This window comes from Macaca thibetana, chromosome 17 (genome assembly GCF_024542745.1).
Source record: "Macaca thibetana thibetana isolate TM-01 chromosome 17, ASM2454274v1, whole genome shotgun sequence".
Classification (NCBI taxonomy): domain Eukaryota; kingdom Metazoa; phylum Chordata; class Mammalia; order Primates; family Cercopithecidae; genus Macaca; species Macaca thibetana.
The window spans coordinates 8,660,531-8,674,908 of NC_065594.1; the positions used below are offsets into that span (position 1 = coordinate 8,660,531).

The 14,378-nt window shown below is 46.7% G+C and overlaps 1 protein-coding gene and 1 long non-coding RNA gene across 6 annotated transcripts in view; one reads left to right on the top strand and one right to left on the bottom strand.

Moving 5' to 3' along the window:
- MTUS2 (microtubule associated scaffold protein 2) overlaps positions 1 to 14,378 on the top strand; it is a 625,283-nt gene that overhangs the window by 590,229 nt on the left and 20,676 nt on the right. For all 5 annotated transcript variants that reach the window (XM_050766814.1, XM_050766813.1, XM_050766816.1 and 2 more), the window contains 2 exons: positions 5,425 to 5,639; positions 13,274 to 13,379. In XM_050766814.1, coding sequence (XP_050622771.1) covers positions 5,425 to 5,639; positions 13,274 to 13,379 — 321 coding nt within the window. The remainder of the gene's footprint in view (positions 1 to 5,424; positions 5,640 to 13,273; positions 13,380 to 14,378) is intronic.
- Positions 13,400 to 14,378, bottom strand: part of LOC126940788 (uncharacterized) — an 8,056-nt gene continuing 7,077 nt past the window's right edge. Inside the window, exon 3 of the long non-coding RNA XR_007720916.1 lies at positions 13,400 to 13,520. This is a non-coding gene — a long non-coding RNA (uncharacterized LOC126940788). The remainder of the gene's footprint in view (positions 13,521 to 14,378) is intronic.

The window sequence follows — 14,378 nt, forward strand, 5'->3', positions numbered from 1 at the left end:
TTCAACCTATATGTGTACTGGGTTTGTCATCATCATTTAGCCCCCTACTAGTTCCCTAAGGCGAATTATGGTTGTCCTTGACCCAGTTTTTTGTGCACTTGTGAAATTATTGTGTTAAAAGATATGTGTCATTTAATTTTTTTCACCAATGTAAATAAGTTGTTTTTATTCTTTTATGTACGTTTTGTCTGTTTTATTCCATCTATACAAGTCAACTTATTGCCTTGATCTTCTGGAGTTAAAACTACTGACGTTGGCATGTGATAAATAATTTTTACCCACGCAAAACAGTACTTTCTAAAGACAAAATAAATGGTTAGATTTTTTAAAAAATTATTTTCATTTGAGTTTTATGTGCTCAATGTATCTCTAGCTAAGAAGTGGTAAGAATGATTCCTAGGTTCCACGTACAGCCATGCACCGCATCACAACACTACAGTCCACAGCAGACCTCATGTACAAAGGTGGTCCCACAAGATTACAATGCGACTGAAAAATGTCTATCACCTAGTGACGTCAGAGCCTCACAGCACAATGCATTACTCACATCTGTGTGGTGATGCTGGTATAAACACACTGAATGTGCTGCCAATCCTAAAAGAGTCTGGCACATGTAATTATGTTCAGTGTATAATACTTGATAATATAAATGACTTTGTTACTGGTTTATGTGTTTACTATGCTATATTTGTATTATTATTTTAGAGGGTACTTCTTCTATTTATTATAAAACCAAATTCACTGTAAAACATCCTCAGGCAGGTCCTTCAGGAGGTACTGCGGAAGAAGGCATATTGTTTTCCTAGGAGATGACAGCTCCATGGGTGTTACTGCCCCTGAGGACCTTCCCTTGGGACAAGATGTGGAGTTGGAAGATGGAGATATTGATGGTCCTGAGCCTGCGTAGGCTTACGCTAATATATGCATTTGTGTCTTAGTTTTTAACAAAAAAGCTTAAAAAGTAAAATAAATTTAAAACTAGAAAAAAGCTTTTAGAATAATGATATGAAGAAAAACCATGTTTGAACAGCTTTACGGAGTATTTGCATTTTAGGCTGAGTGTTATTACAAAAGAGTCAAAAAGTTTGAAAAAATTAGAGTTTGGAAAGTAAAAGGTTATAGTTAGCTGAGGTTAACTTATTTTGAAGACAGAAAAAATTATTTTAAATAAATTTAGTGTAGCCTAAGTGTACAGTGTTTCTAAAGTCTACAGTAGTGTACAGTCATGTCACAGGCCCTCACTTTCACTCACCACTCACTGACTCACCCAGAGCAGCTTCCAGTCCTGCAGGCTTCATTCGTGGTAAGTACCCCGTGCAGTTGTACCATTTTTTTTATCTTTTATACCGTAGTTTCACTGTACCTTGTTAATGTGTAGGTATGTTTAGATTCACAAATACTTAGTATTGTGCTATAACTTTCCTACAGTATTGAGTACAGTAACATGTGGTACAGGTTTGCAGCCTAGGAACAATAGGCTACACCATATGGCCTAGGTGGGTAGTAGGCTATGCCATCTAGGTGTGTGCGACTACATTCCATGATGTTTGCACAGTGATGAAATTTCCTCATAAAGCATTTCTCAGAACGTATCCCCATCATTAAGCAATGCATGACTGTATATCCATATATGTATATATGTACGTGTGTGTGTATATTCAACAGTGTTGTGGTAGGGTTTTCATTGTCATTTTGCCAGCATTTGCCTTCACCATTATTATATTGAGTTTTAAAATCAGAATGTGAACTTTCCTTCTATAAAAACATCTAAATTTATCCTCTGAGATATACTCCATGTCATGTTAGTTTTTAAAAAATGTTCTTCCTCTCTTTTGGTAAAAATTTTATTGAGATATAATTCACATACCATACAACCCACCCATTTAAGGTATACAATTTGGTGGGTTTCAGTATATTCCGAGTTGTGGAAAGCTGTCACCACAATCCGTTTTAGAACATTTTCATCACCCCTGAAAGAAACCCAGATACTTTATCTCCCACCCATAATGCTGCTGTCCCTGTCATTTAAATTTTGAAATATATCTTTGCCCTCCAAGGCAGCTGTATCAATTATATTTCACCTGCAGTCCATCGAGTGACAGTTTCCTCATACTCTTCCTGTATTATCAGAACATTTCATCTTTATCAGCCTTATAGATGAAAAATGATTTCCTGCTTCCATTTGCAAGGACACTGAGCGTCTTTTCATGTTCCTTGGCTGTTTGTGTTACCTCTCAGTGAGCTTCTTGGTAAACCTAAATACAAGCAAATACATCAATGTCACTGCTTTAGTTATCCCATCCACAGGTACATGATACGTGAGGCGAAGGCCACTATGAAGCTACTTCACACTGAACTTTAGAGGCAAGAGCACTTTGCAGACGGGCCCCGTGCACTGGGAGCTCGTTCCCTGGACTGTCCTCGTGGGCAGCAGGGGACTGTGTTTTTGTCTGTAGGGTGACTTCATGCTTTCTCCCCATGTAGATAAAATTCTTGCTTCTCTACTTGACTTAATTTGACTTTGTGTCAATCTGTCAATCACTGTGTTTTAATTGACATTCTATGGTCTTTGTTCTATTTTCTTAACACCCAGTCATCCCAGGATAAACCTATCTTTATATATCCACCTCTTACCTCTTCTGTGATTCCTAAGAGCTTTGTTCGCTAGCTCAACTCCCTGGCGGAATCCTGATTACATTTTTTTTCGTTGGAGGGTCTTTAGGGAGAGCTGGAGCTCGAGTAAACTGGGGTCTCAGAACTCCTGGGAACAGGTATGTCCTCACCCCTGCCACCACACCTGAGCCACATTGCCTATCAGTCATTGTTCATTAAGTTCCTTGTGTGGGGACTGTAGTCTCCAGTGATCAGAGGAAGGGGAGGACTCTGGGGGTCCCCTGCCACGACCTCAGTACAAGGAACCACAAAGTCTCTGACTAAGTCTGCCTTTCATACTAATAATTATTAGCAGGCAAGCAAAATGTCAGCTTCCTTCCTGTGCCCCGAAGCTTGGTGCCTTCCAGCTCTTTGTTCCTTAGAAATACCTCACCTAAAAGATCTACTTGCAACAGATGTGGCAATATATTCAGGGGCACACCTAACTTGGTACCCAAAATGGATCATTTTTGACACCCTGTCCTCTATACCACAAAATTATTTTCAGCATCACCATGTAAAAATCAGTAATACGCATCATTTTCCTGACTCACTACATAAATAATTTAAAAAGAAGAAATTTCCATTTTCACGATATTATTTAAATTTATTAATTGAGAAGAATTCAGTGCCACTTCTGTCATATTCCTGCCAACCAGGAGTAAGCTCAATGGAATAAGAAGAAAGCATCAGACGCACTAAATTCAGAGTCATTCAACAAGTTTCCTGGCCAGTTATCTTTAAAAGTGTCCAGGTTCTAAAAGTCAAGGAAAGACTGAGGAACTGTGCCAGCCTGAAGGAGACTAAGGAGACAGGAGCCTCCTTTGGAGCAACTTGTGATTCAGGGCTGGATTCCTTTTCTAGAAAGGACGTCGTCGGAACAACTCGTGAAACTGAAGTAGGTCTGAGCACTGGGCGGCACTATTGTAGCAATGTTTCTTTCCTGATTTTCATGACAGAGCTGTGGTTAGATTGGGGAAAGCCCTTATTTGTAGGGAATGGACATGGGGTGATGTGGGGTTCATGTTCGCAGGTCAGTATCTTACTCTCAAATGGTTCCAGTTATACAGTAATGTCCTTGTACTGTACTTCTGTGTTTTCTCTGTGGTTGTGATTTAAAAAATAAAAAGCCCCCAAGAGTTCAAAAACCTGAAAGGTAAGTCACTGTAGCAGTTGTTCAGAACTTAGAGCAACAAAAGCCTTTTTTGAGAAAGAGTCCTTTTCCACCAATATTGTTTCGAATTATTGGTGCAAAGCGCTCATCAAAAGCCAGGGATCTTTTAAAGTCAGTTTGGTTTTCGCTTGTAAATTCTCTTCCTACAGTGCATCTCCTTACTGCCTGCACATGGAATGAATAGCTCCCACCACCCTGCCCTCGGTGTACCCTGATTGCACTGGGAGATCAGAGTTCTCCATTAAATGATGGGATGTGGGACACTGGCCCAACGGAAGCCCTCGGGTAGGCTAGGAAGACCACTGGGGACAGTGTTAGGCTGTGTAATACAAGGGCAAGGTGCCTGTGTAATATCTAGCCAATCCACCACTTATTTCACCAGAAGAAAAAAACGTTAACATCCCTTATGCTAATTAAACTTTTCAGAGCCAAATGTGGCAAAGAAGCCCTATTTTATTAGCTGCCTCTATAGCGTGGGACTTCTAATTAGGGTGTTTCGAATGCCATCTAGCAACCTTGGATGTATATTCCCGTCATCGGTAACCACCACTAGAGTCTGGATTACAGTTAATCAGCACCTGTAGCTGCTCATTCGATTTTAACGTAAATGCCAGTGTCTCCCCAGTTCGTAGCACAGCGCGGCGAGCATGGTAGACCTTTGCAGAACGTAGATGATGTGTCTGTGTGCCTTGGCATTTGCATTTGGGTGTGTGTGTAATCAGCTCCATTTGACCTAGACGTGGTAGATTGTCAAGGTCTTGGAAGCAGGTGTGCAGTTCAGGGAGCGGTCTTTAGAATGGAAGCACTCGGCTCTCGCCCACAGCACCGGGGAGGCACGGACACTAAGACAGAGCAGGCTTGGAGGGGGAGCTCAGGCAGGAGCGGTGGTGGCTGATGTCATTGCCTCATGCCCTGTTCTCAGCTGGCACGCTTGAAGCCAACCACGACTCTGTGATTAGGGGTGGCGTGCCTATGCAAAAGAGATACCGAGTAGAAAACTTCAGGGCACCTGAAAGGAAGCCCCCACACCTTCTCTGAGATCATCCTGTTTGGCATTTTAGCTAGAATAGAGTAGCCTTAGGGGCCAGGCCCTATTCCTATCTCCAGCTTCCGTAGTGTGCAGCTCTCAAGTCTTGAGGGACATAAGAGTCACCCAGGGATTTTGCTAAAAGTTGAGATCCTGAATTCCTGCCTCGTGGGCTCTGATTCACCCAGGGTGTATTTCAGAGCCTACATTTTTACCAAATGCCCCATATTTTTTATGTCTATGGACCACGGACCTTGTGACAACTTGCCCTAGAGGCCTTGCAATCAGAAAGCCCAAATTTGCCTTCCCAGCTCCTTCTGCAGCCACTGGATGACCTTGGGCAAGTCTCCAGACCTCCGTGAGGCTGCGGCTTCTCCTCAACATCCAGGGTCTGTCGTGAGGATCTAATGGGTAGAAAGGAAAGCACTTTACAAACCGTGTAGCCCTGCAGAAGTCAGAGGACCTCGCCCTGTTTATTACACCAGCCTTGATGATCTGACCATGGAGGCTGAGGCCTTCCCATGCCTCCTACAGCCATTTGTTAAAGAAAGATCTTGTGCTTTGCACCCAGCCTTCCATACAGCAAAGTGCGAGAAACTACAAAAGGAGAAGGAGGAGCTGGAGAGGCGGTTCGAGGACGAGGTGAAGAGGCTGGGCTGGCAGCAGCAGGCCGAGCTCCAGGAGCTGGAGGAGCGGCTGCAGCTGCAATTCGAGGCAGAGATGGCGCGCCTGCAGGAGGAGCACCGTGACCAGCTGCTGAGCATCCGGTGTCAGCACCAGGAGCAGGTCAGTCTGCAGTGCCGCTCGAGCTCTGCTGTTGGGTGATGGAGGTGGCAGGCAGAGGGGATCCAGTGCCCCATTAGCAAGAAGTCCTATTCAGTAGGTGAGCTTTTCCAACAGTTCACTTTCTGAGTTGCTTTCTCCTTTCTCCCCTGTCCTCTCTTCTCCTCCAGCCACTCTGGCCTCCTTCACTCTTCCTCAGGGTTTTCACACTTGCTGTGCCCTCTGCCTGGAATGCTCTCCCTCCAGACAGTGCATGGCTCCCTCTTGCCCTCCCTTCCAGACTTTTCTCCAGGGTCACCTTTCTCAGTGAGATCTTTATCCAAAAGTATTATTCCTCCCCCCACCACATACACACTCTTTCTGTCCCCCTCCCAGTGTTAGTGTTCCTTCACCACTTATCACTAACACATACATTTTGCTTTTCTACCTTATTTATCATCTTTCTATTCCATGAGGGCAGAAAGAATAACAAGCAAACATGTATCTAGCACTCATCCTACACCGGACACTGCTCTAAGCTCTTTACATGAACTGACTCATTTAGTCCTCACAGTTCCCCTAACGAGGAAGGTACCATTCTTATTCCCATTCTACACGGGAGAAAGCCAAGCCCCCATGGTTCAGTAATTGCCAGAATTCACAGAGCTGGTCATGGAGAAGCCAGGGTTGAGCCAGTCTGGCTCCACACCCCTGCTGTCAGCCACTAAGTTAGAATTGCCTGTCAGCTCTCCTGCTGGATCCTGGCACCTGGATCCATGCCTGGCGGAGTACCCACAATATCCATTTGCTGGATGAAAGGATGAATGCCAATGGTTAACCTTTGCCCAGAAACCGTACTGGAGAGGAAAATGCATCCATGGACTAACCAGAGGATAATTCCCAGGGCGCTTGTCGGTATGAAAGCCGGAAGGAGGCAGGTGCTGCCACCCCCACTGCAGCCACCCTGTCCACAACTGCCGTTAGTACTGATGAGAGGCGGGCAGACGATTCAATGTACCCACCCTGCTTCCATGAGCACTGCTCCTTTCTTTTCTCTTATTTCTAAGTTCTCCAGCTCCGGTGCCTTCACCCCCACCTTCTAATTGGTGTGTTGCTTTATATAGTGTGCTCATGATATGCTTAAGGTAAGCTGACATTTGTGAAGGGCACCCTTTAAATCTCACTTGGCATTCAGGTTCGTGTCGAGTGGCCTCTTCATTGTCAAAAACCCTTGTGCTGCCCTCCTCAGCTGCTTCCAAATGGACATCCCAGACGGCAGTACCCACCCGGCCCTCCCACTGCCCCAGAAGAGGCTTGTGCATCTTAGGGGACCTGGGAGAAATTTAAGAGTAATACTAATTGCTGTCATTGTAATAAAAAACCTCTCTTACTTTGTGGCATTTTATTCTAGACAGTATCTCAGGTTAGTCATTCTCCTTTCCTAGAGGCCTGTAAAAACCAGACACACCTCCCTGTTTGAGGTGGGTTAGACCATAGAGACTAGGAAACAGAATAGGTTACAGCTAAAGTTACCTGTTGGTGTTAAGATGCGAAACTGAACCCCCAGCGTCGTGCCTCCCAGTCTGTCTGCGTGTAACTCCTGTCGGGAGACATTTGCACGGGCTGCTGTCTACAGTCTTACTGATTTTACGGCCGCTTTATACATCTCAAGCCTGGTATGAATATCAGCTTGTTCTGTGCCTCTGTGTCTATGGGCCATTCATCCCCAGTTTTACACAGAACACGTTTATACCCATGTTTACCAAAGGCCTCTGATCTGAAGGTCTGAGTTGGTTGAGACGATGCCAGAAGGTGAGGAGGAGGGGTAAGAGGTGGTCCGCAGGCAGGAGACGCTGAACAAAGGCTCACGTGGTGGTGTCCTGGAGCTGAGGCACTGCTGAGGGGGGCATGTCCACTCGGGGGCCAGGACGCCTCGCTGAGGCCTCACCTGTGCAGAAGTGTGTGCCTAGAGATGTGCTTCACCTCTTTTTAAAGCCAGGACATGGCGGCCTTTTAGATATTTCAAGCTGGAGTGATGAAAGGAGAGAAACCCTTGACGTTTCCACATGAAAATGACTTACAAAAGCTACCTGGGCGTAATTCAAACGTTCTGTTGTATGAGAGCTCTGTGCTCTGTTCATGATCCTTTATGATAGCAAAAGCCGTTTATTTATTTACTGATTCACCTGCGCAAAGAATATTTGTGGAATGTGCATTGTATGTACGCAAAGCGCCATGACAGGATACTGCAAGAGATACTGAGATTTATAAAAGGTGGGCTTGCTTATCTATCCATTGAGGAAGCTTCGAGATAAGTGCCCAAGGAGCTGTCACGTGGGTGAGAAATGCAGACAGCGTGTGGAGGAATTGAGAGTTTCACATCTTATCCTCACAGCTGGAAGTGTTAGAAATCATATCTGAATGCTTTTCATTTGGCTGAATCTTTCCTACAGAAACCCATTGGTTTGGGGGAACCAGAGAGTCAAGCCTATGAATTATTCAGGCCCCTGATTCTGCTCCTGCTGCAGAATGTTTTGGCTGTTTCCCCAGGCTTCAGTTTCCCTAGCAGAGAACATGCAGGAAGTGAGGAAGATGAAATGCACCCCAGGCCAATAGTCTAACTACCAGATAGAACCAGTGTTCCTGTTTAGTGGGAGAGGAGACTCAAGGGTGTGACTGAGATGGAGATGAGGATGATCCGTGGTTTCAGAGTCCTTGGTGGACTCTCCACTCTGGGGGCCTCCTTCTCAGGGACGGTTGCACTGGGCAGTGCTAACCCCACAGATAGCAACATTTCTGTCCTTCTGGACCCTTAAAAATCAGGTTCACTGACTTGGCGTCTCCTCATGACCCTGTGGCCCCCAACAGCTGGCAATAGGGGCAGGTGCTGCTTCAGTTCTGATGCAGGATTTTCTGAGGCTGCAAATATCACTTTACTCAAACTGGGACTTGCCGGCTGAGGCAGGCTGACCTCTGGCTTTGCAGCAGCACCTCCTTCATGACAAAGCCAGCCAGAGCTGCTTCTTGCTTGGCCCCCCGCCATCTCACGGGGCACGGGCTGGCTCTCTGCCCATGGTGTGTGCCCTGGCTACACAGGTGGGTACTTGGAGAACTGGCAAACACCCCTCCTCAGCCTCCGCTCACACTAATTGAATCAGCGTCACTGATGAGACCTGGCAGCAGGTTGTTTCTGGACTGTCCAGGGGATTTCTGTGTACAGCCCGGGCCCAGAACCGCAAGCATCGTGGGAGCTGCAGGGCCGTGCTGGCTCGAGTTAAGGACCTGAGGGAGGGGTGGAGGTGGTCTTGCCTCCTGGCTTTCTTAAGTGAGATTAAAGACAAGATGTAACTCTTATTTTCAAGGTGCAAGGATAAAGGTGTTTCGTGTGTGAAAGCCAGCTCTCCTTCTGTAGCAAGCTGCGCATCAACAGATGCCAAATGGCCACAGCTTCCCTTTATCAAAGCACGCAAAACAGACTCACTGTAAACACACACGCATTTTCCTTTTTTGCCCCAAACATGTTCAGCCCAGCTTCCAGCCCTGGCTTCTGGGCTGCCTTTGACTGTCCCCACAGAGCCTGGCATGCAAGTATCTGGCGTGTGACCTTGGACCCATTCCTCCAAGACCCTCAGTTTGTCTTACTCCACGACTTGCTCCAAAGCCACTGGCTTCAGGGACCGCCTGTCTGGATGCGTGACGATTCTGCTCCATCAGGCTCAGCACACATCCCCCTCCATAGGGAGCAGCAGAGCTCAGCCTTTGGAGTTTAAATGTTGCTTTGTCTCTTATCCAGGATGCACTTTCTATGCTTTCGTAAGGAAATCATTTTAAACTAAATGACTCAAGGAAAAGCATCCCAGGATTAATCCAAACGTACAGAGGCCACTTTGTCCATCATCTGCATTATGCCTCCTCAGCCCTCCTGCAGAGCAGGCTCACAGCTGCTGTGCAGCGGAAACCACATTCTGTCTAATCAAATAGAAAGAGATCCCTGAGGGCCCTCTGTCTCCCAGCACCAGAGCCTGCCATCACAGCCCAGACGTTCCATGCTCCGGAGAAGGCGGTGCAGTGGAGATGGGGCCTCTGTCAACACCTGCCTGCGTGGAGGGCTGCAGAGGGGCAGAGGCACCGCCCGGCATGGGATGACAGCAGACTGGGAGCTCTGGCATGGCTGAGCCAGTGTCCAGGATACTGCAACCCATGACCAAGTGAAGGAGGGCCCCCTCGTTATCTAAAAATGAAAATCATGAAGAGAGCGTGAGAGAGAGTGGGCCTGGGCAGGCTCCCTCTCTCTCATCCCATGTGGATGGGCGCAAATGGGAGTTTAATCTGGTTTGGGTTTAATGAACGAAGCTGAGACAATGTAAAACACACGTTTCTTCATTTGAAATCTAAGTCTTCTCCAAGTGACTTGCCAAAGCCCCAGATCGTTGCATTTTGTAAATGGCTAAATGAAGTCAAACCACAGCTATAGTCTCACCCGTCTGGTCTTCCAACCCTGTGCTCTGCTGTCAGTCAGCCCAGCTGAATAGCAGGCGGCTGCGGGAATGGAGTCATGTCACAGGGAACAGCTGCTTTTCCATAGAACGAGGACTACCGGATGTCTGTGTTGACAGACGCCTCCATGGCACAGCCCAGAACTCTCTCTATGGAGGGAGGAGGATGGCCCAGTGGTGGTCTAAGGGGCCTCACCAGGGTTCTAAATGGAAGCTAAGGGTGCTTCAGCCAGCCCAAGTTTGCCATAGGCCATAATGGTCGAGCACTTTTGTCTTTGATTTGGTCATCTTCAATGCATAGAAAGATCTTGTGCTTTCCTTGGGTCACCTTGTTTAAATCTCCTCCAATTCCTTCTGGTTTCAAGATCCTCTCAGGCTGGGAGTTCTTACTGGCTGCTTCATAAATGTGAACCTGTGCTGTAGAAAGAAGCCAAGAACCACAGGAGAAGTTGTATGGATGAATACTATGACAAGAAAGAGGATGGCCAACAGTAGACAGCTCCTTCCTCTTGGAGAGAACATTTTTTAAAAACCATAAAGTTGCATGAAACCTAAATTACTAAAGAGCAGGGATTCTTGTGTTCAGATTTTTTGACTCGTGGGCTCCCTTTAGTTTCCTTCCTAACATACTGGGCATTTCTCTAATTCCATATGAACTTTTAGAGTTAGGAGATCAGTGATTTCATTCATAAAAGCACCTCTGAAAGGCTGTAAGGAATATATGATACCATTACATTACCCTTACTACAATGGGCATGGTATTCCATCACCACTGAATCAAAGGCTTTTTACCTTCCAGCAAACCAGAATGGCACACGTTGATGCCACAAACACAGTGTAGTGTTGCTGGTCAGGGCACATCCACCTCCTGGGACTCATAGGACTCTTCTGAAACTTAGTTCTTCCATCTGTCTGTCTTTTCTGAAACCACTCATGATCATTTGTGTAAGCACCCAATAAATGAGAATCACGCCAAGGACCGATGAAAGGTTTTTTGCTCTCCTGAACTGTGTGGCAGCCCTCCAAACAGTGTGTGTGGGGCGGGGGGGGGGAGGGTGCAGGGAGGGTGCGGGGGGGGTGCTGTGTTTTTACGGTGTGCTGTGGCCTGAGTGACATCCGTAATGGAGCAGAAAGAAGAGGTATTTCCTTTTTAAGCTAGTGATTTATTTTTCCAACAGATTGAAAGGTTTTGAACAAAGATTCCATGAAAACCTCCTGTAAACAGGAATTGGACAATTAAATACTGTTGTAATCAGCCTTTCTGCTGGTGGGTTCATAGCTCTGAGCTTCGAGTAAATACCGTTTGATCAAGAATGGCCTTTAAATGCGAGCGAGTCATTGTGCACCGTGTCCATTCTCACACTGCGACGCAGCTTTCCTAATGCCATGGGTCCGCTGTTGGTTTTGCCCAGTGATACTTGTTTTAGTGGATGAAGTTCTCGTTTACCAGAAGAAAGAGAAGTCGGGATAATTTTTTGATGAAATAATAGTATCCGGAATGGGAATCCACCCCTTTTTAAATCAGATATATCCCCATGTGTCAACTTCACAGGCAGGCTTCTTTTCTTGGGGAGAACCCTTTCTCCATTCAGATCAAAGGTCAGCCCGTGAATCCTCCCCAGAGAAATGTGGGAGCCTCAGACGCGGCTGAATATGACCAGCTAGAAGCAATGTCTTCTTAACTGGGCCACCAAGGGGCTTCAAGACCAGCGTACATTTTCTAGTTCAGTGGTTTTCAAATGCCAAGTTTTGACACATGAGTAGCTTGTGAAATAAATGTAGCGGCTACTAACTCGCCTTTTGTAAAACGAAGTAAAACAGAGGAAGCATTTTTAAACCAGACTTTTCCAAATGGAAGGCGGAGTTTTGTTTCTGTGAAACTTTGGTTTTGGGTGTGGTTGTGTGTGGGTGTGTGCGCTGTGGTATTGTGTACAATGGTGATTTTTGCAGTGGATCACTGGCAGAGAACTTGGATAAACACTGTTGTAGCGTATCCAGGAGAGATTTGCAACGATAGGGAGAGGTCGTTTTAGGCCATTACTCCTGCAAGTCATGTATTTGAAGTTAAAACAACAGCCGCAATAACAATAACAAAAACAGTAAACCTGGTAGGCAGGAAGGTGAGGGGTAGGGGAGGGGGTCAGGAAACATGAAAAGGAAGAATCCTGGACTGGACTGGCTGCACTCCGTGCGATTAAACTGCTAGAAGCATTCCTGCAGCTGGGAAGCAGCAGCCCTTACCAGGAGCACCACGTTGCCTGAGCAGAAGGTCCAAGTTATAATCTGGGGGGCAACCTTGTGTTTAAAAACAGACACGCAGACCTCCCAGCCTCACCTGGTACTGGTGAGAGAATCCTAAGGTGTCCGTTGCTGGTCTTGCTTGGGGGAGGTCAACACAAACCAATAGTGCATTCGAAAGAGCTTCACCTTTGAAGTCAGACAGACCTGGGTCTCACTGCTAGCTCTGCCATTTGTTAGCCCTTGGGCAAAACATTTCAAATTTCTTTGAGCCTCAGTTTCCACATCTGTCAATTGGGCATAATAAGATCTACTTCAGAAGGTGGCTCTGAGGGTTAAGTAGAGTAACGTATCTCGGGCAGCCTAATAAGTATTCGTTCGCCTCCGTTTACCTTGTGTACTGTAGCTCCCCCTGCCTCTGGGAAACAGACCACCCCGTAGGGAGGACCCATTTCTTTTCCTTTGCCGTCATCGCTCATAGCGGTGCAAGGGGATGGACTAGGAGTGGGAAGGGGATGGACTAGGAGTGGGAAGGGGATGGACTAGGAGTGGGAAGGGGATGGACTAGGAGTGGGAAGGGGATGGACTAGGAGTGGGAAGGGGATGGACTAGGAGTGGGAAGGGGATGGACTAGGAGTGGGAAGGGGATGGTCCAGGAGCCATACTCAGGACTCTAAAGAGGTACCTCAGGCAGTGATCCCCTGCCTGGAGTTGGATCCTCCTGCAAAGAGCCAGGTTGGGGCAGTGACCTCCTCTTGACTCTGAGGGCTGCCACATCACCACCAAAGTCCAACTCGCCTGCTTCGGCACGAGGCTGTGACTTGTCATTGATGTTTCAGGTCATGGACCTTTTCCACTCACGGAATTCCACTTCTGTTCTCCAAGCAGCTCTCTGTCTAACCGGTAACTGCGACTCTCCTCCAGGTGGAAGATCTCACCGCCAGCCATGAGGCTGCTCTCCTAGAGATGGAGAATAACCACACAGTTGCCATCACAATCCTGCAGGATGACCACGACCACAAAGTCCAAGGTAGCTCCCAGCCTCGTGTGCAGCAGGCAGGGTGGGTGGTGCAAGCTGAGCCTTTCCTGCTGCAGGTGTGTGGAGCCCCCCTTCCTTTATTGTTCCTCCTTTCCTGTCTTTCCCTCCTGGTGCATTTTTTTCTGTTGGCTCCTGGGAAAAGAAGAGATAGGAATTAAGGATGCAGGTAGCTAGCTGCTGCTTTCTTCCAATGCAGTTATCCTCAACCTTGCTGAATACTGGAATTCCCAGTCCTCTGGGGAGCTGTAACAAAAGACCAATGCCGGCCTCAGTCCCACCCCAGGGATTCTCATGTCCTTGATCCGTAGTGCAGTGTAAGCATCAAGATTTCTTAAGACTCCTTAGGTGATTCTAATGTGTAGCCACACTTGAGGGCCACTGTCTAAAGTAGGCATGGAAATAGTGCACTTTATGTTTTCTTTTCCCCGTTTTTTTTTTTTTTAGACAGAGTCTTGCTCTGCAGGCTGGAGTGCGGTGGTGCGATCTCAGCTCACTGCAAGTTCTGCCTCCTGGGTCCTGAGCAATTCTCCTCAGCTGGAGCCTCCAGCCTGAGTAGCTGGGATTACGGGCACCCGCTACCACACCCGGCTAGGCTTTATGATTTTTATGGCCTTATAAAAACAAATGGAAGCCCCGGCATGGATACACTTTCCTCATATTTGTGATGCTTTCCGGGCTCCTGCAGCATCTGGTTGGATCGGGATATCCAGAGCTGACACTCATAGACCACATTCACCGTGGGTGGGCATTGAGTCTCCAGATCTTTCTTTTTACATTTTTGTAACTTTGAATTATCTTTGGGTTTTATGTGGGTCGTAACGGCGTCATTACTAAGTTCCAATGAGATTTTCCTTTGTGAAAGAAGCAGCATTTTATACTTTCACATGCATTTACATTAATACATACAATTTGTTTTTCAACCTCCTCTCGCTTTACTTTTCCCTCCCAGTCAGCTGGTTGTTAAAATGTGTATTAAAGGCGGGAGCAGTG